Source organism: Diadema antillarum, unplaced genomic scaffold (assembly GCF_040938485.1).
Source record: "Diadema antillarum isolate AM-2024a unplaced genomic scaffold, OU_Dant_1.0 seq00000098_RagTag, whole genome shotgun sequence".
NCBI lineage: Eukaryota > Metazoa > Echinodermata > Echinoidea > Diadematoida > Diadematidae > Diadema > Diadema antillarum.
In genome coordinates, this window is record NW_027271187.1 from 1,144,666 (window position 1) to 1,168,742 (window position 24,077).

At 38.3% G+C, this 24,077-nt stretch overlaps 1 protein-coding gene across 1 annotated transcript in view; it reads right to left on the minus strand.

The window, feature by feature from the left end:
* Positions 1–4,633: 4,633 nt before the first annotated feature.
* Positions 4,634–24,077, minus strand: part of LOC139726776 (inositol polyphosphate-5-phosphatase A-like) — an 85,307-nt gene continuing 65,863 nt past the window's right edge. The window contains exons 15-17 of the mRNA XM_071637766.1: positions 22,500–22,562; positions 20,556–20,604; positions 4,634–5,704 (exon numbers count right to left, since the gene is read on the minus strand). Coding sequence (XP_071493867.1) covers positions 5,613–5,704; positions 20,556–20,604; positions 22,500–22,562 — 204 coding nt within the window. The 3' untranslated portion in view covers positions 4,634–5,612. The remainder of the gene's footprint in view (positions 5,705–20,555; positions 20,605–22,499; positions 22,563–24,077) is intronic.

The window sequence follows — 24,077 nt, forward strand, 5'->3', positions numbered from 1 at the left end:
TCACGTTTCTACAACCTTGCCTGGGCAAAATCGTGAAACATGTAAAAATGTAAACATCCTCTCATATGCTATCTCTTCCCCCCCTCCATCTCTCTCTCCCTCTCTCTCCATCTCTTTCTCTATCTCTCTCAGTCTCTATCTATTGTCTCTCTACATGTTACAATGTACTCTACATTCTAAATCACAGGCCCTATCTATTATTGCCTCCTTGCTTGGTTCCTGTAGGTAATTTATCGGTCAGTGTGATGCCCCGCACCACACTGACCGAGATTCACGAAACTACGACATCGATTTTGAGTAGAAAAAAATCATCGACCAATTCACCGAAACAGTTGCTCAAATAGTTACTCGTACATATTTAAATCACTGCATGCACAATGCATGTCTCAACTACTTTGTACACAGTAAAATTCGCACCATGCACTTCTGTATACTATACATTCTTAGAGATTTATGCTTCACAATGTGGTCTAGTAAACCTTTGTGTGAATGTCGATTTATTGCTCAGATTATGCTATTTAGAAAAAAAAAAGTTTAATTCTGCACAACATGCATATATACGTCATAAATAACCCTAATCATTGTATACTGAAGAAAAAAAAAAAACCAACCCAACAAATGGTGATTTGTATGTACATAATTACACTGTTTGAATTACAAGTACATAGTATTATACATAAAGAAGATTTCTGCCGAGTTCCCTAGGAGGGTGCAAGATATTAAACCTGCAAACCAACAAGAGCAATATGAACCATGACATCGTCACGTAACACGTGATAGCGAAAAAGAATAACTGCTAGCACGACATCAAATTTCTTCATCATTTAAACTTCAGATGGTAAAAATATATGATGACTGATACTTTCGGCAGCAGTCTTCTTTAAAAAAAAAAAAAAAGCTCTATTCCTAGTTGTTTTTCTTTCCATATGATTCCTCTGACAGTGGAATCTCTCTGTTACAACATTTTTGTAATCTTTACTGAGACGACACCCTATTAATGACCACGACATAACGTGTCTTGCAAAGCAAAAGCACAGTTAGAGATATGCTGGCATCAAAACACTCAAATTACGTGGCCAATGCTACCACCTTTACACAACGTTCATATTTGTATTCGATTATTGCACAGACGTATTTACAACAAAAGATCTCCCTAGAACAAAGTCAGTCGGGCTTATTTTCCTCTCTATCTCTTGAAATGCTTCAAACCCAATCCCATAATGCAGCCCTGCATCCTGCCGCATGGCCTTAAACATCCAGGGGAAAAATGAAACAAACTATCAAACTGAAGACGGACAATAAAATTTTATATAAATGATGAAATACTTGTATCTCATATGGAGGAAAAAAAGAAACATGGGTATTGTGATTCCATACCTGACGCAGTCCATAATTCTGTCCGGAGATAAATGTTCTGCACTAAGGCAATAAACAGGAACTTTTTTTTTTTTTTTTTTTTGGGGGGGGGGGAATTTACAATGCAGCAAGTTAAAGGGATGGTTTAGTTTTGGTTGAGATGGGGATCCAGGCATTAAATTTTTGCGAGGTAATTAGAAAACATTTTATGAAATATTGATGAGCATACAATTCTAAGAGGAATTCACAGTTTATTTGATGAAAAGAGGCTTTGAAATGGCTGAGATATCCAAAGTAAAACAAAATGGTCCTAATAAATGGTGGGTCCCACCTTTTAGTAGGATCATTTTGTTTAAAGATATCTCAGCCATTTCAAAACCAATTTTTCATGAAATAAACTTCGAATTCCTCTTAGAATTGTATACTCTTAAATATTCTATATAAATGGTTTATAATCATCTCACAAATGGTTAAAGCCTGAATCCCCATCTCAACCAAAACTATACCACCCCTTTAATGATGATGACAATGATGATGAGCTGACAGATAGATAGAGAATAGGACAGCGGGGTGAGGCCACACAGCAAATGACATGAGATGGATCAATCCAGTTCTATCTGTCAAAATGGCAGACAGAGAGATTTGTTCACTAAGAAGCCTTTGTTTTGTTTTTTTCTTTACAAGAGGGTTGTTTTATCTCATGACATGTCAAGTCATCTAGAGGGATGGTACTTTTGGTTGAGATGGGGATTCAGGTTTTAACTTTTTGCAAGATAATCAGAAACCACTTGGATGAATATTACACAGCATGCAATTCTAAGAGGAATTTGACGTTTATTTGGTGAAAATTGGTTTAAAATGGCTGAGATATCCAGAAACAAAGAGGTCCTAATGAAAGGTGGGACCCATCTATTATTAGGGCCACTTTGTTTTTACTTTGATTTTGAATATCTCAGCCATTTCAGAACTTTTTTTTTCAAATTAAATAAACTTTTGATTGATCTTAGAATTGTATGCTCTTCAACATTTTATATTAGTGATTTCTAATTATCTCACAAAAACTTAAGCACTGAATCCCCATCTAAACCAAAACTATACCATCCCTTTAATGTAGTACAATGCTAAAAGGCATTAAGTGATGGACTCTGAAAAATGGGAGCAAAGGACAGAACAGCGAGGAATGTGCAGAACGGAAGACGAGGAAGTAAGAGTGTCTACAGCCAGGATCCCCTGGGTGGAGTAAAGACCTTACGCTTATTGGTATGAGATACCTCAAAACCTGACGAAGAAAGAAATGAAATGAAAAAACTGTTTGAACTCTTTGAGTGCAAATCATCCAGTGTTGGAGTGTGTCTACACAGACTGTAAGAATCCTTTATAAGAGCAAGTTTATTATGAAAAAGGAAACTTTAGAACAAAACATTAAGAGAGAGGGAGAGCAAGAATGGTGGGACAGTATGAACAGATTGGAAGACAGATGAGTGAGAAGGGAGACAGCGGCCACACCTTTAATAGTTGGGGTAGAAAGGTCAAGGATCAGAGAGGGTTTTTCACTCCACCCGCTGTTATCACCCTGACATAAATGATTTGAATAATGTGAAATGAACAAACTGTAAAAGAATATCATTACCATGAGCCCCACCCCCACAACAAAATATGATGATAATTAGAAAGGCAATGTCCCTGGAAAATTTTACATAATTTCTAGGAACCGAAGCTTTGAGACATGCCTAGATACTTTCAAGCCATGGCCTCATCTCAGGCTTCCTCACAGGAGCACATAGTTTGGTAAAAACATTTCAACCTTCAAAATTCCATAATCCCCCCTTTTTTTCTTCTTTGTCTGCCTTAAGTGAAACTTGGGCTTCTCTGCTGTGTGATTTCACATTTCCTATCTACATTAACTTGAACACCAAAGGGCACTTTTCCCCTTTCCATAACACACACTCTATACATTCCAGTCAGCTCTATTAGGGCAGACAAAAAAAAAAAAAAATATTCTCATCTACAGAAATGGGTCACATGACTGGTGTCAAAGGTCAATTTAGAGTTTAGTTGAAACTTTCCCTTGATTGAGGTACATTCATGGGAGGTTGACTACACACAATTTTCAGAACAAAACACATCTTTAAACTGTTAGCTATTCATCCTGTAACTACCCCTTACACGAAAAAGCAAGAGAGTTGCACGTTAATAAGCGCTAAAAACTTACACCTCATCCACAATATAGTCTCACTCGGTACATTAAATTTGAATACAGTGTCTTCGTATGTGCTCCTTCATTAAATAGAACAATACTATCTAATCTATATATTAAGGTTATAAACATGATATAATTTTACAAATGATTTAACTGTCCCTCGTACAGTGTATATAGTCACCGGGGGAGATTAGTATATTATAATTACATTCATAATATATGAAGCATAGTTCTATCCATGTCCTTCAATTAATTTTAAAATATGCTGAATCCTTGCCTTATTAAACATAATTTCCATGGGTAGATTTTCAGCAATGGCAGTTTTGCCCAAATCCGTCCTTTCTTGTGTGGGTGAAGTGGCTGATCACTGCAAATAGTTGACCGGTGAAATGCTTTCCAAGTAGCTAGCACAGGACACTTATTCAGTCACTTGTACGTCTTGAAAGCAGACTAAACTTTAGTCTAGCTTTAAACCCACGCTCTGAAGTGGGTCTAACCTGAACTAAACTGAGCCATTTCCTCTTCCTCACCCTTTTCTTGACCATCTACGTTCAGCCCTAACATCGCATTAAAAAAAAAACAGTTCCAACTATTCAAATGACTCTTGGGGCACCTGACTACCAAAATAATGCAAAATATTCCACCCATCCAACTCCCAATCCACAAATTCATTGGTGCAGCAGTATGCCGCAATTAACTGCTGGCATGTCTTGACTACATTTTCTCCTCTCAGCAAATTGGCAACACACCATCACTGCCAGAAATGCCCACTCCAGATTCTTCATCCAAATTTATATAAAAGCAATCATATTTCTTCAAAAGACAGTAAAAGGGAGTTAAGATAACAAAACGAAAAACCGAACAACCAAACATTTCAAAAAGTTCCACAAGCTTTGATTCTTTCAGATGTCTCAAATTAAAAATGCTGATATCATTTCATAGAAAGGAAAGACCGAGACGTACGATCTCAATCAGATTTCAGCTTCAAATTACAGTGTGTAAAATCATTTACGTACAGTGCACTGCCCTTCAATTACGAGTCATTGCGGAGTTCAGAAGACTCTTATATTACAGCTTCAAGAATCGAGTAAAACATTAAAATAGATTACAACCCAAGTTAACACAATCATTTCCTTTGCTATGAAGACATCAGATGATAACTTTGTTGCTCCAAGAAAAGTTATAAAACAAGTTTTACATCCTTCTTCGTCAAAATAGGAGGCAGTTTCACCTAAATCAGGATGATTGTTATTTGAATGGCTGGTCACCTTGCATGGATAAAATCTATGGATAAAATGGAAGGCTCACAAAATTTACTTTTACACACCATCATACGGGCGTCTGCTAGCAAAACTTCACACATATTCTCAGCTTTTTAAACATGGTGCATTTCAATTTTGTACACAAATTCGAGAATTGCGAACCGAAGGTCATCTGTGCACATGAAACAAATAAACAAAAATTAACAAATGAATGAAATCATCCTCATAGTAACAATATCTGATGATCCTCCATTAAAATAATCTGAATGCATGAATTTGTCTTTGTTAATGTGCATTCATACACCATAATTTGCCTGTAAGTATATCCACACACACCCAAAATATTTGAACCTGTGTACACCATGTTCATATAATATAGCCACAAAGTCTTGTATGTTCATTCCTACTTGATTCGCTCTCTACACTCTTGCTAGTACTAGTATATTCCCTAAAATAAATACATGTTATTTGGTTAGGAATAATTCTGCAAAAAACTGTTCAATCATATACATTGCATATATGTCTAATATTTTCATCATATTTTCCCCCGCCTAGGCGACAAAGTTCAATGCGTGACTCCGGTATAAGCCCTGATACCACGAATGCCTCGGCATATATGATGTTACTTGTGCTGGCCATGGGAAAACACACAACACATCAGCCTCTGTAACATTTTCTGTGAAAGATTCTGTTGAGATTATACAAAAGCAAGAACACACATATGCCTCCAATAAAATCGTAGTAGTTGTCTTGAGATGAAAGAGCTATCCAGCTGGTCCGTAGATCCGACGCCATCAGACGGATGTTTCTCTGTACACCAGCACGCGTCGGTCCGAGCAGCGGTAGTGATAGTTGTACTTGTAGCGAATGCGCAGAGGCCAGAGAACTGTAAGTGCACACGAACATAACAAAGAAGAGAAGAATAAGGAGTGATCAATTACTATTGTCATGGAATTTAGGAGCATGCATGGCTAACAATGTGTGCCTGCTCACGTCATATACATTCAGACAGTGTAAAGCAAGAAATTTTCATGGCATTAAATTTACATGAATTGGAGCGGATAGCTTCTTTCGTGGCACAAAATTTTTGCGAATTGCCACCCGCATTCCATACATATAGTCGACAGGAACTTTCATGTGCATTTTAAAATCTTAAATCTTGGCTCTCGCAAAATTTGTGAAATTAAATTGCACACGAAAATTTCTGGTTTTACAGTACTATGTTGTCCCTTGGGTGACACGACCTCATTATCTCTACGGCCACACAGCTTAAAAACTTCCCAAAACTCAATTTTGAATATCAAAATATCAATTTGAGTTTTAAAGCAAAACGAATAACAATGTAGTCCAAAGCAATGTTTCTACATTATTTGATGTCAGCACTGATGATATTTCACGAAAATGCTGCAAAAATGAACATTTTTTTTTTTGCTCTCCTGAAAATTCATGACTTTATGATACGAGGCCTTGTCATCCCAGGGACAGTATATACATTGTATACAGCAAACTGAACTTCATGGCATATGTCAAATTACTATACAATGCAAATTACAATGGAGGGGTTAATCAGCAGAAAACTGTTTGACACGAAGATCACAGATACCTTGCCCACTAAGACTCTTTGTCTTCTTTCCTCCCCTTTCCTAATTTCGACAAAAGTCGTCACATGCAAAGGGCTACATGTGTGCAGTTACGCTTCTCTATGTATGCAGTAATATATGCCACCCCACTTCATTGCTATTTCTGGGATACGGCACCAGGCCATGCTCAGCATGCGCTACTGAGTTCAATCTTGCGGGAAAATGGCATGTTCAACCCTCCCATAACTGCAAAATCCATGCAGTCCATGGAAAGAGTTGACATCAGGTATTGTCACCGGCATGTCACGGCACATGTTGCGTCAACACGAGAGAGAGTCCTTGTGTTTTGGCTGAGTGAGCACACCGTAAAGATAGAGCGCGAACAGCTAGAATACACTGTAAATATCTGGCACGAGCGGGTCAAAGATTGGATGAGAACACAACGACAGCAACTTAAAAACATTCGACAGAAACAGACTGTTTCGCAGTCCCCCAAAATTGACCATTTAGTATTTTATGTGTGCTCACTCATGCATAACTCAATGAATCACTTTCATTTTCACACAGAGGTTAGCCAATAATTGCAAGAATACCCTTGCCATATTATTTCGCTCGAAACCTATTCATTCCAAAGTTATGCTATTTTGATTAAGGGGGAATTACTTTTTTGTCGATGTGTGTAGGTCTCAGCATTCCTCATGTACCGGTACTAAAAAATTACTGCACCATTGAACACTTTTTCTGTTTGTAGCTATGCTCAGTAAGAGTATTCAAGTGTATTTTGTTAAACTTTGTTGTAATTCAAATGTTGAGAAATATGAAAATGAATCGAATGGTATGAAGCATGGCTCCATTCATTTTCTCTCTCTCTCTCTCTCTCTCTCTCTCTCTCTCTCTCTCTCTCTCTCTTTATTGTCACTAGAGAGAAAAACAATGTATCACGCAAAAAAAAAAAAGAAGAAGAAGAAGAAAATCCTGCCCAGTGGATTCCAGGAGATTCAAGTTTTGTACTGCTTCTAATGACAGAATACTGGATGAAAAATACATTAAGGATGAAGAACGCGAACAAAAGGGAGGAACAAACCAAACAAGTCTAACGTCAGTCAAGATAGCGTGGGGAAGAGCAAGGACAAGACATATATGACTTCAACTGAACAATAAAATGATCTTGCTTATGACGTAAAAGCATGGCAAAAACAAGAAGATGTGAGCATACTTATTCATTCTCTCCTTGGTTTTTTTTTTTAATCTATCTACCTATTATTTATTCTCTAAGCTCATGTGGACTGCCCTTTCAGCCACAAGCCTTTTATTTACTTTTTTATCATTTTTCATTTTCTGTTAAGGAACTGGTAAAGGATTCAGCAAAGGACGATACACACACAGAAACAGGGTATTAAGAAGAAACAGGGGGGTGTTTCATAAAGCTGTTCGTAAAGTTACGAACGACTTATGAGCAACTGGTGATCAGTTCTTGTGCTGAATTATTGAAATTCTGAGAAGTACAGCACTTCAGAACTGATCACCAGTTGCTCGTAAGTTGTTCGTAACTTTACAAACAGCTTTATGAAACAGGGCCAAGGGTGGAAATGACAAGTGATGTGTAACTTCAACACCCTGGTAGGGTTGCACAACTCAGAACCAAGAGAGCTGCAACACAAGAGGGAAAAAAAAAAAAATACAAGATTTGCTGTAAAATCTTTGAAAAAAGTTTTATCATCTAAATTCCTGATGCCAAAATTTCAGTCTGAAAATGTATTTATATAACCACCCTACATAGCAGAGAAAAAGAAAAAGAAAAAGGAATGATTTGCTTTTGTGAAGAGTGAAATCTGGCCTGAAGTAGGATTGAATGCAATTGTTGATGAGAATGGTAAAAAATAAAAAACATAAATTTTTAGAAACTTTCTTATATGTGAAGGCAAAATTCAAAAGATATGCACTTATTATCAACTATTGTTCCTTTCTGATGAAAAACACATGGATAGGTCTAGAAGGCTACATAACTTTTTTGACAACCTGTCTTTACCCAAAATACTCTTGCTGTTTGTTCAACTGACACATTTTTGTCTCACAGACACACTCTTGAAATTGACCTCATCTAAACATATCAACATTAAAGAGGAGGTACAGAAGTGGGGGAGGTGGCATTTGGGTACTCAACTACTTTGTCAGCTGCAATCAAAATAGCTATGCATATCGATGTGAAATTATGAATTTCACACAGAGGTGATGTTTGTTTGAAGAAAATTGGTTCATAAATGGCTAAAATATGAATAAAACTATATTGACATGATGGCCTGCTTTCTTACTGATTCTGCAGAAGGTTTCTGAATAAAACAAATGGGACATATCTTCCAAACAGTATCAAAGTTTAGCATAGGGTGTGAAAAATACAGAAATTTTGACATCTGAAAAGTTAAATTTTTAGATGACTTTATCAGGTTTTTCCAGGAGCAGATCACAGATGATGAAAAACCCATGGGAAACCAGTACACCCTCCAAAAAGACGAACAATTATTTGGAATGGAAAGCAAGAAAGAGAGGTGTAAGATTATGAAGCATCCATTAAAAACTAACATATGAACACAGGGTCTCACACAAATAACCTGACATATGTAGGTGGCTCCCACACGTTATGGAACTCGAGTATGGATACCAAGTGACAATGAGCATCAAACTTCAGTTTCACACGCTCATATTCGGGGCCATAGAATTTTGCATGGGTGCCATATTCATTTTCAGTCAACAAGGTTTCCTAATATACTTTAGTAAATCCAAATCTAAGCTAAAGATTGCTGTATGGCAATTCTCATGATTGGGTACGCATCACTTTTGATATAGTTGGAGTGGAAACAAACAGCTCGCCTGTACAGTGAATGTGCGGAGCTGGATTGTGAACTGATGTGAATGCTGTGTGTGCACAATCATACAGTGCACAAATCTACAGATGTATGTGGTGAAACAGACGACACAACATTAGCATTCAGAATCCTTGATCTACCATTCTTTTTACTTAGTTTACCAATAGCGTTTCTTGTGGCTATCAAAAATATAAAGATGGACCATATCTGACCGTTTCATGGAATTTCAAAGCCAATTATGGAAGAAAAATAGAATCTGATGATTTTCTCTAAAAAATACGCTGATCGTGGACTTCTTTTCACTGAAGCCGCCATTAAATCCCCAGATGTCCCACCATGAAAATTCTGTGCACACCCACACACACATACACACACACATATATATACACACACTTCATGGGTAGGTAGGAGCCACAGGAATGTATGTATAGTGACAGGTTTATAGGTCACTATATCACCGATTGTTAAGCCACACAGCACCTCACTCTCACACATCTCAAGTACGCCAAAGTCTTTCAGACAGGGGGTCAGCACTGTGCACACACAAATGCACACACACATACACACACACGCACACACACACAGACACACAAATATTTGCACAGTTGATCACAGAATAATTTTGCTCATAATTGCTTCCTCAACACAAGACAAAAGATAGAAACCAAAATCTTTGCAAGTTGCTCTTCGAAGAATAATTTTGTTCCTCCATTCAATCTGCTGCATTGTGTTTGCTGGCATCGAAGGGTCGGTGCGCAAACCATGATAGGGGGCACTCCGGTGTTGATACAGAACCAAATCAATCACTCCTTAATGCCCGCCTGTCACCTAAAATTTGGCCTACCGCAAATATTTACTCCATGTGATGCAGTCTTTAATTGCCCATTACACACCAATTGCCTTCTCTTCCTCAGCCGCAAAACAGAAATGAAAAATGAAGAAACTGCAGCAAGAACTGGCATCATTTTTCATCTTGACCGTGCAATATTTCTTTACTTTTTCTTTTCTGTTACAACTAAAGTGAGAAAAGAATACAGAACTGTGTGCTATCCATGGATGAAGGAAGGAATTGAACTTGATCTTAAGGCCCCGTCACACTACAGCGAATGCCCAACAAATGCCAAGCGAAAGCCCAACGAATTCGAAAATGTGAAGACAGTTTGCATGTCTGACGTTCTTTGAATTCATTAGCTATTCGTAGGGATTCGCAGAGATACGCTGGAGATTTTGGACATGTTTAAAAAAAAATTGACTCCAGCATATCTCTGCGAATCCTGACGAATAGCTAATGAATACAAAGAACGCCAAGCATGTTACCAACTATTCTAGTATTACCAACGGATGTGAACATATCTTCAAATTTTCAAATGTATTGGACATTCGTTGGGCATTCATTGGGCATTCGCTGTAGTGTGACGGGGCCTTTAGGGTAATAAGGGCCTAAGAGTACAGGAAATACAGCTTAAAGGCAACAAATTTTGAGGGAAGCATTTATAGCTACCGGTCAGTCTAATGCATCAATAATATGTGTAAGATAATGTTGTTGTCAAAGCTGTGTTGTCCTTATCTCTCCTGATACCAATCCATCAAAGTACCAGAGCTAATGTACAGGATGCACTTGCCTGTGGTTATAACAGGGTTAAAGCAAATATACATGATACGGGAATTTGAATCATTCTCTGTCTGAATTTACACATTCGGAATTGTTTTCTTATCGATTCCATTTCACACTGCTGATCATGATGCGCTGTGGTCAAACTTTCAGTGTGAATTGACCTCAGGAACAAAATAAACAGTCCATCAAATTGATCAATCTTGTTTGTTTGTTTGTTTGTCTGTCTGTTTTTTGCACACACACTTTTTTGCACATGTAGCTTCATGCTATGCCAGCAGTCTCATAGTCTTCAGTTCATGTTATATCATGAGGTTGATGATGAGAATTACTTTTCTTCTTTTCCTTATTTTCTCTTTGGTTCAAAAGAAAAGCCCCCCCCCCCCCCTTTTTTTTGTGTCTTTTTACATCAATGTAATTTCCAGGGCTGCCAACCTCTCCCAGATCAATATTCTGTTTCACAGTGAAAAAAAACACATTTTGAAAACAAGAAACATATTTTGAGAGCAAAAATCATACTTTGCTATACCTCCTTCTCCTTCCCCCCCCCCCCCCACACACACACACACACACACACACACACACACATAAAAAGGAAAAAAATGCACACACACATATTCACCTTGCTCTATCAAATTTCAGACAGTGGAAAACATATTTTAAAAATGAAAAACATATTTTGAAAGCAGAAATCGTTTCTTGCTATACCCCTCCCACCCTCCCCCCCCCCCCAAAAAAAAGATATAAAAACTACACACTGTACACATATCAGGCTTGCTCTATCAAATTTTAGAAAGAAAATATCATTCAAAAACATATTTTCTTATTTTTAATGAAGAAGAAACATTCTCCCTGGCAACTCGGCATTTTATATGTGATCACACTCATCTGCCCCCTTAAAGAGTAGTCTGGGTGTTCCTCAAGTCAAACGAGGAATCGGAAGAATCGGACTCTGGTCTCTATAATTGGCTTAATCTATCAATAATGTCCTCTGTATAGTCATCTTCGTACGGAATAAATGAGGCGATGGCATGAGCATACTACTGGCACGAACATGATTGATGAGTGATAACCAACGAGTCGAAAATGGAATGGCTGATCGGAGTCTTCCGATGGCACTTCACGTCACCCTCATCTCTTTAATTGATGTGAACAATGGTGTCAAACTCGGCACGTAAAATACTGCGTAACGAAGAGCAAAATACGCACTGTAATGAATGGTGGAAGATTATCTCAGTTATAAAACCCTTCAGATGTCAAATTGCCTTTAAGTAGCTGTGGCCTACTGCAATAGTTCACCAAATGACTGCATTGCTATCAATCTAAGAAGAAAAAAATGGCAGTACATGCAAAGTTCATGAAGTCTGCCAAATGCACAAAATAAGAACAATAGATTATTGAAGCTGGAAGTCTAAATAATGTCAAATCATCATTATCATAGTTTCAAGTCAAGAACAATTTGATATGACAGGATGGTATTATTATTCATCTTTGTTTTGTTCATATTTTTATCAAAAACAGAAAATAATAGCCTTCAGAAAAAAAAAAATTCCTGTGCAAGTAGTTGGGAGACATTTCTTTGTGATGTTATGATAGCACAACCTCATCAAAATTCATAATGTGAAAGTGATTTTAAAAATCCCACTTCTGGAAATACATACAATCCTTTGGAATTATACAACTTGTAAAAAACAAAATTTCAGATCCATTTTGACTTAAACGTCACTGTCTCAAAGATGGGGTGGAAAAAAAAAAATCTTCACCTTCACGGTCTTTGGTACACCTATTACAGCATGATGAGCCATTGTCTAATTTCCTCTATCTTTGCTTTGTCGTACATGATTCAACTTTCCATCCCACATATATTCACGCTGACGTAGTTATCCCGTAACTCATCGAATTCCAGGGGAAAAAATGTAAGGCTTGGCAAGTGTATATTTCTACCATCATTTTTACTATTCAATGTTTGTTCTCCTTAAGGTTGAGGAGAACATTCATATTCATGTGAGATCTCTGTTATTTACATAAAACTGTTTCAGTAGTATATTTTCAACGATTTCAGATATTTCAAATTAGAAGATTTCAGATCCTGTTTCTCGATCACATCGGCAAATGTGACTTAAACTTTCTTAGTACCAGTATGTGCATATTTAATCACTTTAATCAGTTTCATCTACTCTTTTTCCAATACAAGACATGCTGTGATAGTAAACAGTGACAATTTGCAACTGATTGACAAATTGCCCTACGTCGACATAAATATGCACTGAATTGATCAGTGTTTGAATTTGAATAATTAGAATGTACTGACATCTACTCATGGCTGAAGTATTATGGCTGTAATCTTCTTCTCGTACAGCACAATGTGCCTGGTCGATACTGTTTACTGACTAAAGCTAGTCACCACTTTTTAGTGTGTGGGTTGGTAGGTGGACCACTTCACCTAGTTAGCACCCTGCTCTTTGCGATTAATGAACAAAATGGCATCCTTTTATGTGCATAAGTCACAACTAACTCAAACATGGGACCTTCCTTTCATGTCCTAGCTGAGGGACAAAGTATTTTGCCTCTTACAAGAGGGTATGGTATGATTACACACATCATAGCTCAGCTAGACTTGGGAATCAAACCCATGTCTTTCGGATAGAGGGGGGGGGGGGGGGGGGGGAGAGCAGATGTGCTACCAATTGAGCCAAATCACCATCCTATAGATGTAATGATTTCATGACTTCATTGAGCAATATATTTGGACTTTCAAGAACATTTCGTCAGAGACTAAAGCTCAGATCCCACTTGATTTCTTGAGCCTGGTCTCTTCTCAAGGCTCACCTATCAATTGCCACTTTCTCATTTCACTGACATTCCTAAAAGCTTTTAGTTGCCAATATTTACTCCATCTTTATTTTTTAAAAATGAATAAAACTACAATCCCGCATAATCTTCCTCTAACATGCTGGCCTAAGAAATATCATCTCATAGCTGAAGACAAAAGCCCCATCGTGAAATTTTCTTCTTATTCTTGCTAGTGGGAAAACAAATCTTTAAGATCAAGAAACATTTTTTTAAGTTGCATAGTTGCAAAGTAATGCACAGCTATTTACTCCCCAGTGCTCATTACCTCACAGACTGGAATTCTTTGAGAGATTGTTTCAGAAAAACAGAAGACCTCTACCGGAAATCTTTGTGACGTTCCCCATGAAATACGTCAAAGATACAGACACTTGAGAGTTGTTTTCCTCTTCATATGCGAAAAAAAAAATCAAAAGGAAACTTTAAAAAAATATGACTTCGTAAATGACGCTTGCATTAAGACTGCTGTTTTTTGACCTAGAAAATTCCACATCCACAATTATACTATGCTATTTTACACTATGTTCCTATCGGCCGCGGCAATCACATGTCAGGCCACTCTGCACAAAATGGGATACACATGAAACAATGCGGGGGACAAGATTGGTAAACATGACAGCCCATAATTGCTGTGGAAGCCATGTCAGATTCTTGAACTGTCAAAAAAATATGTGCCACGGCAGCCATGGCGCTGATTAGAAACCTACTAAGTTATAGTAAAACGAGGTGCGTGACAGCATATAACTTGTAGGTGATTTGAAGTGGGGTCCAACGAAAAATATATGTAGACGAGAGAATATATCGCATTTGATAGCTAGATATTCACTGCAGCGAGGATACCCTTGTAACAAAACTAGAATACTGAGAGAGACAAAAAGGTGAACATAATATCCCATGACGTATTACGTTTCAGGCAGACAGGGCTGCCCTGGCTGCCGGGAACATGGTGGAAATATAGCATTAGATGTATGATACACAACACAAGGGTATCTTTGAGAGCTTGTTTTGTTTTTCCTAAGTGATATGCAATGCTGTGTGGACTGGTATCTCAGAATGTTGCATAGTAGTCACCTTCAGCAGTCACCTTTACTTGTGTTGGCATAAATTCACGTCTACAAAACATGGTGAACCAAGAATTTGGACATTATTTATGTTTTTGCAGTGGTATTATGGACTGTGAAATGGACAAAAACTCCCACACCACAAAATATGCCATATTTAGAGCATCACCTTTTAGCCCCATTCACTGCACTTTGAAAAAAAAAAATCTTTTTTTTAAATAACTATTTAACCCTTAAAGCATTACATCTCTAGAATTGATTGTGAAACATTCACTTTGAAAATGCGAAATAATGAGAATAGAAACATATATATTTCTGCTACCTTGATCACAGGAAGATTTTTTTTTTTTTTTTTTTTTTGCTGCACTGCTTCTCATGGGTTCTCATTCACTCTTACTGCATTCACTCTCACTGCATTTACTGACTGTATTCACTCTCATTGCATTCACTCTTACTGCATTCTCTTACTACATTCACTCTTACTGTAGTCTTTCAAACTGCATTCACTCTGTATTCACTCTTACTGCATTCAACCTTACTACATTCACTCTCACCAGCAATCACTCTTTAATGCTGTATTCATTCTTATTGCATTTACCTTCACTGCATTCACTCCTATTGCAATCACTCTTGCTCCATTACTATTACTGCATTCACTCCTATTGCAATCACTCTTGCTCCATTACTATTACTGCATTCACTCTTATTGCATTCATTCTTATTGCATTCACTCTTACTGTATTCACTCATATTGCATTCACTCTTATTGCATTTACTCCTACTGTATCACGATGAAAAAAATGTGGTGACCACGCTGACCAAACCCAAAGAGGGCGCTATTTTGGTCTCCTACTAACTAGAGCTCATCACAAAGATAGATGAACCAGCTACAGTATAACATCACTATAGTCACAAAGCATGACACTATCATTGTGGATTGTACGGGTTGGGAAAATTACATGACACAATTCGCTTTGGCACAACTGGGAGCACTGCATCTAGAAGGCTGAAGCTAGGCTGCTAACATTCACTCATCAAAATCATGGAGGTTTCAAAGAGCAAACAAAGGAGAAAGTTTTTACTGAGTTACATGCAGTTCAACAGGTAAACATTATTCCTAGATGGGGGGGGGGGGGGGGGGGGGGAGGGTCCTTTATAACATTTTCTAGTCGGGGCATGAAAACATATTCAATTTTTTACGAAGCCTCAGGCAGAGTTAGGGAGTTGTGGCGATTCTACTGAAGGCAGAAGATGATATATGTCAATTAACACTCAGAATCAAATTCGCAACACATAAAAACCAACATGGTTCCTGCCTCAAGCCACGATTGCTATGCATGTCCACATCTACTGAGTCTGGAACCAATCCCACTAGTGTATATTTCTAGCACAGTCGCAATTTTTAATCAAATCTAAAACATCACAAGGGGATGTGAGAAAATGGCAATACATGTCATGAAATTCAGTACGAGACGAATAAATTGCTAGCATTTTGCTATCGACACAGGGTTGGAAGCATAAAGCTATAGTACTGCAATTAAAGAACGGGTATATGCCTGTTTGCAAGGCAACACACAGCTTGCATGCAAGGTCCACAGTAAATGTGCAAAGTAAAATAAATAAATAAATAAAACAATGAAACAAAAGAATATATACCAACCGTAAAATAAATAAATAAATAAAACAATAAAACAAAAGAATATATACTAACCGAAAAATAAGCTGTAAAAGAAACACATTTTCAACAACAGTGACAAAGAGCATAGTTGCATGAAGAAACGAGACAAAGAAATCATTTCAACCAAAAGTGAAACTTCAACAACAACAAAAATTGGAGGCACGGACGGACAAAAGTTGTGGTTTCGGCACACTTACACAAGACTGGGTGCTGACACGCTGGACCTCAAGACCTTTAGGCTCCGGTCTCTACTGTGCTACTTGGACGACACACAGGTGAAGAGGGAGAAGAAAGAGAGAAAGCAAAACAAAGAAAACAAAATAGAGAGTTTGGTGCATACACATGACACAACATCTGATACTTGTGATCCTTTGGTGTACGAACTTCTTCAAAAACAATTTTGCAGTGTGTGTGTGTGTGTGTGCATGGTCCCGCCTACTTGATTCATACTGTGCCCTGAGACTGTGTGAGAACATGTGTGTGTGTGTATTTGTGGTGCGTGACATCATATATATATATATATATATATACATATATAAGAAACATGAATAAGAATTGCAGACAATGTGGAATGCGTGTGAGACATCTGATTGTGCAATTATACTTAATACAATCTCAGCTTCGCAATTGGCACTTTTGGAAATAAGCATGTAACTGAATACTCCCAAATCTTTCAACCCAAATTCCTCCCCAACCATCCCCAAACCAACAACCCCCTACCCTCTACCATCCTGCCAAACCTTATTACTCTTTTCTTTTTCTTTTTTTTTTCACAAAAGACACCCTACAGCAATGAGCTTATCCATACACATAACACTCTCAACACTACATATTAAAGGATAAAACTACACAACATGTGCCTAGATAAAGCTAATGAGAGCAACCGAGTCTCATTCCCCCACTCTATGCAGTTTAACAATTTTCAAAAATTCACACTGATTTTTGACCGTTCTGGTCTGACACATCTCAAACTCAGACATGTACCTATTTCACTGCAGAGCAGCTTGTCTGGATGTTACCATCTGTCCCTCACAAATTGGTAAATGACACAGCTTCAATTTTCAGGACATTAGAGCATGGTCTGTACAACCTCTTTACTTTCTACATTTGTTTTGTTTCCATATTTTCTGCAGTACTGGTGCTACTGGTTTGCTTTTAAAACATTTATGGTTGATTTTTTCTACTATGCAAGGTTAAAAGGGTACAACATTTCAACATTCATAATTACACATTCCATGGTAGATAATATCTGCTTTATTTTGTTCGTTTGATTTTTGTTTTTGTTTTTGCTTTTGTCTGTCTCTATAACATAAGATTTATTAGCTCTGGCCATTACAATGTTTCATACCTATTTCGAAAAAGAGTAAAGTTTTTTTTTCTTCAAGTGCTGAATACATCATTCCAATACATTAATAATTGTCTAGAAAATCAAATTCATAAAATAGTAATAACTATAAAAATCTCACATCATTCAATACACTACTCCAGAACAATACCAATACATAAAAGCTAAATGAGACAAGTTAATACAAGCATTTACTTTAAACATGTGGCAATACTGACTTATCAGTTATTGATGTGATTAGTTACTATTGGTGATTATCAATATTCGGTTCTTTGGGCATGAATGTCTTAATGACCTGAATGACCTCATTTGCTTGATGAGCAATTCAAAACAGTAGTCACTTGTTCACTTCATCAAGACTGACAATACAATTTGCCTTGAACAATATCTGGTATGGAAGCTTTAAAGGAACAAAACTGTCCCCACACACCCAACAACCAGTGGGAATCAAAAGTGAGTCAGATAGATATCACCCTCGGGTGTACAGTTAAAATTAGAAGTATTTCTTTTAAGTTTTGAGGGGGAAAATGGGTTGCAACCATTCAACAAACTCTTATACAATCTGCACGTAGGTTTGAATACATCATTTCTGGTGCCATGGCTCTGACAGAGATGCCTAAAAACATTCCAACTACAGAGGGAGTTGTGCCATTTACACATGCAATTTTCTAAGGCACATCATGGGATAGGAGAGGTTTACTGTGCAAAACAGTTTCACCAGCAGATGGTTCTGGCAGAAGGATGTTTAAGGCAAAACACAACATTTACACACTCTGCTTGCAAATTATTGCACCACAGAATATAACACCCAACTTGTACTAAAACTTCACAATGGAAATCATCGTTATTCTTACATTGCATTGCATAGGACTCACAATGCTCTCTCCAAATTAAATTACCTGGTATTTGCATAACTGAGCTCCAGTTTTAACGGTGCTGCATTTGCCAGCAATTTGTCACCTATATTCACTCAAATACAGATCTCACGACACTGACACTGATAAAACATACAGCCATTCTTCCTAGCATTCTCCTCTGATCAGATTACACCGAAACGCAAAGATCCTGTTATTCCACACAAGCCCCAAATCACGTCCGCTAAGTACATGTATTGTCAGTTTGCTTCAACCTTTCTCATGTTACTTATTGTGCAGTTACATGCAGGGCAATGACAAACTTCTGCAGTGCAAAAAAGGAAGAAAGAAACCCGGAGTTATAACGCCCCCATGTGGTAAATATATATATATATATATATATTATATACAGGGGTTTATTATGTTGCCAAATATGCTCCCAGAGGTTAGAGGTTGAAATGATAAAAGCAATTCTAATTTCTACCCTTGCATCACTTATTTCCATAACGATGAACTATGACTTGTCTGCATAACTAGGAGTTTGTGTGACAGTTTCTAATTTCCGACTTAAATTGTCTGTGTGGTTGTCATCATTTGGATGTGATGTTCAGTTATTTCACGCAGCCACGGCATATACGTAAAGTAGATGAACAACAAGCACAAATCAGTCACGATACAGATTACAGTAAGAAATCAATAGATGATGAATACATCAGTTTTCTACCTAAATGCAGTGTAGCATATCATCAATAATATTTATCTCCCCAAATTTAGCTTTGTAGCTCAGAAACTAAACTTGTATTTCTCTCAAATCATATTGCCCTTAGTTATCAACCCCCCCCCCCCCCCCCCCCCCCATGTCATCCCTCTGCACGGTACTCTATGTAGCAGCTCTCATTTGCAAGGTATCACAAAAAAAGTTTTGAAACGTTTTGCTTCAGTGGGGTATAAATTTGAACCATGACTCATCAAGCACACATGTCACAATAAGTGTGTTGGAGCCACTGTCTCTGTGTCCTATATGAATGAAGACGAAAACAGACAGAGGTGGGGAAAAAAAATTATCATTTATCTACGAGAAAGAGAGCATGCTGATAATTTACAGGATTTTCAGGTCTCGTTTTGTAAAGAGTGATACTAGTATGTGACAATCATGCAATACACAAAAACACAGAAAATGGCGTGTCCTTGAGAACGTCGCAAATAAGCGCTGCTACTCTCAGAAGAGATACCGTATACGCTATGTATTTCGTGAAATTTGGACTCGTAAAATCATCTGCAAGTGACTGAATTTGCGATCAAGAACCGCAGTGACGGAATGACTAATAATCGTTATCCGTTTTTGGTGGAAAAGAGTGTGATTTCCCGCCCCAAAGACGGTAGTCATGTCACAAGAGGGAATATTTTCATGAAGTTGTTCATTTGGCGAATACCAGCCCACTCGCGGAATTTGCAAAATAGCAAAAAAAAATTTCCGAAATATACAGCGTATACAGCATCAAAGTGGTTAGATATCTGTCAAACAGAGGAAGCGTAGAAACTCTCAGCCAAGCACTTACACAACAGACATGATACAACCAGAGCACGAAGATGTGGTAGAAGTAGAAGTAGAACAGTGGTGGGTAGTCACTTGGCAGGCACAGGAAGCACATAACATGGAGGCCGAGTGGACATCGAAAGACAAAATATAATGCGTGTGTGAGTCGATAATAAATAACACAGGGCACGGACAGACAAAGAGTGGAAAGGGGGGAATGCAGATATTGGTTGCGTTGAAGATGGGGGAGAGAGTGTGTATTGCTTGGTGGGTGCTCAGTTGTGGCGGGGACTGGCGGCACTACTACTGCACCACGCAACACCGACAGTTCGATCGGCGGCCGGCGCGACGTTTACCTGAGATGTTTGCGCCGGCTTGCGAGAGCTTAAAGTTCAGGAAGATGGGCTGTTGGGTTCCAATGATCACGGCACGAGTCACGGCACCACCATTGAAGTTGGCATGACACCGGGTTGTTGTTGTTGTTGTTGTTGATGAAATGGTGCGTTTCCAGACATAGAAGCATGGTAGTCAAACAATGAGCCAAGTACCATTGTATAATTTAAAGAACACAGTCACCAGGGAAATATCGAGGTATGCAGAGAGGGAAAAGAAAAGAGAAATACATGAGGTAAGCAAAATCTTAGATTTGTTCTGAAAAATGTTTGATACTGTGTACAAGAGTGAGAAATCTAATTGCTCCCAAGTTTTTTAAACGGGTAAATTGTTTTATTCTATCAAGAGAAATTACAAAAGTAACTGATTATCTTTATAAATGACTGAATCGTCACAATCATCAACATCACCTTTATTTCCGTCACAGTCTGGGATTACCGTTTTACAGGAGGCCAATAATGTGCACCTAGGACTGAGACTATTATTACCACAAACTGAGTGTTTGTTCATTTGCACAAATGCACGTACTTAATTGTCATGCAAGAAAAAACAAACAAACACCTACCTGTTAGATTGCAACATTTAATATACGACTGGCAACATTAATCCATAAAAATCAGGGAGATACCTGTGCATTACATGTATCCCAATGGGATCAATGGAACCAATTCCCGAATCAGAGAGATTTGCATATTCTCCTATTGGGACATGTACGAACAATATTTAGGTTTTCAGGAAGCCTCTTCAGAATCAGGGATACTTGGCAGCAATGTTTAACTTACTAACAGTGACTGGAAGATTGTTACATACTTAGTGGGAATAGAACAAAATCCATTCACTGATTCCACTTCTGAGTATAAAATCTATGTAACTAGAAAAGCACTCTGAGAGCGCAGACCTCCGCCAAGCATGCAGCTCATTTCCACCACTGATCTTGTTCTTCCATAGAGATATCAGTAATTTCCACCCCCGATTTCCCAATATAGAAGCCTTTGCTATGTCATAAACCCTCAGCTGCAAGGCATGCCTCGCCCTGGCAGAAACTAGAGCACGCACTTTAGTGCGCACATGCAAACCTCAATTACGCGCAACCTGAACTCCCAAGTTCATTGACCCTACCTGCCAAAATATCAGAAATCCTTCATAAATTCCCCAAAAATTCTCGGATCACTACCAAAAGTTAATCGTTTGTTACTTGTGTCATTCTCAACCTTTCCTGCAAGTTTTATCCCAATCCGTTAACTGCTTTTTGAAATATTTTGCACACGAACAAACTAACTAACTAACAAACAAACAAACGGTAACGCAAAACATAACCTCCTCCCTTGGCGGAGGTAATAAGTGGAATTCCAATATGACACACGCCATTCGGATATTAACTGCTACCTGTGGAGGAGATTTAATATAAGACTGTGATGCATTTTCAGGGGGAACGGTACTTCTGTCTTTATGTCAAAGTGAACTTTTGGGAAGATGCTCAAGGGAGCACTGTGGTCAAGTGGGTAAAGCTCTAAACCAGGAGGTCAGGGGATCAAACCACGACTGGGAATTATACCCTTAGGACAAGGCATTGATCTGTAAAGATCATCAAACAAGGGCATGCTAAATGTGACACCTCGGGGGTCTGTGGTATTGATATTAACGTTACTGTTGTCCAGAAAATGTGAACTAACTCTACAAGAGGCCTTCTTGCATCGAATAGGACAGTGTCATAATCATAGCAATTTGTAATGAAAAGCCACACAAAAGTGTTGTGCTAGAGCATGTCTTGCATATGCGGAAATATATCACCTATTCCGATGGGTGTCGGTCCCGATATGGTGGAATAACTGCTGTTGGACTGTACATCATTACGAATGCTTTACGGAGTATGACCTGTGAAGAGGAGGGAAACGAAAACAACTTACCTTGTGGTCTCCCATACATACGTCTTGTCCTATGACGCCGTACGTACTTCCAGAGTTTGCATCCTGCATTCAAAAGGAAAAAAGGGCACATTATTGATACAGTATTCATCGCATAATCGGGCATCTGATAATCGGGATCCTCGCTTAAATGATATACGCTTCCCAGAAACATTTCCAACGCACGTTATTTTCACTGGATAATCGGGCGGGGACCTCTGATAAACGGGACAATTTTTCTTCAAGCAATCTTTGATTTTGTTAATATTTTACACAAAAAAAATCTACCAAAATACCACAACAATATTTCAAAGATTCCGTATCAGTTGTCGTTTACAACAAACTTACAAAGCAAGCTTCGGATTGGTATGTTTTGACCTCCGTCCATCCAGTACATGTACATACACAGCCACGAAAGCGCCGTGTATAAGTATCCATGCCATTGCAAAGCACATGCCTTCGCGAACATTCTTCTCCCCTACATAAGCAAAGCCATGTGCTCGCTTGCAATTCCTACTCGACTCACATCCAATAACAAACATGCCTCGCTCATACAGCCCAGGCTGTGTGCGTTGTTTGATCTCAGTCATACACTCTGAGGGCAAAGTCCATTGTTATCACGCGCCTTCGGATCTTGTTATCTACTGTCTTTGGTTTCAACTTTCAATACAGCTGTACACTGTGATCTCTGTGTACGTCACAATCTTCCTCAGTTGTGACTGGGCAAAAGTTACAGGATTGAAATGAGGGCTATGAACAGTTACGTATTCAGTGAAATGGGGGAGAGAGTGGGAGGGAGAGCGTGAAAGATGAGAAGGGTTCAATGTATGTGCGAATACGTAACGTTTTATGAATCTAGACTATGAGCTGACATTGATTACGTGTACACGCGTGTTTGACAGAAGAATCGAACCCGGTTGCGATTACTCTACATCATTGCGAGAATGCAGGGAGAGCTGGAGGGTCGCAACGAGGGGTAGCGTGTTGTGTATTCATGTACATGTACAGTACGTCAGTATGCATGTGTGTGTGTGTGTGTGTGTGTGCACTACATGTACATGTCGTATGCCGTTAGTGTATGGTGAGTACTCATCGCGAAATCGGGCACCTCGCTTAAAGGGGCCGTGTTTGCTACTCCCAACCTGTCCCGATTATGCGATGAATACTGTATCACACATACCAGACAATGAGAGCATGTTGTATGTAGCTCTTCACCACAACAATCTCATCAGGTTCCAGACTTACAACTGCACAGGCATCAATTTGAATAAAAATCAGAATGCTGAATACACAGAGCATTTCACGCTGTCGTTATTTTTGCAAGTCAACTGACATTTGCCACAGTTAACAACTCATATTAACCTATTGCGTTTACATACATTTTATCTTCAGTATGCTTGACTTTAAAGCAGATTTTCTCAAAACTGCATTCATGTAGTTGTGACAGCCATTCTTGCCAATTCTATAGTTTGTGTTAGGAAATAGAATGGGTCAAATTATATGTCAATGGTAAAAGATCGGAATCTGAAAATGTTAAAAACGTCAAACTAAGGAAATTGACTATCAGTTGTTTAGTCAGGC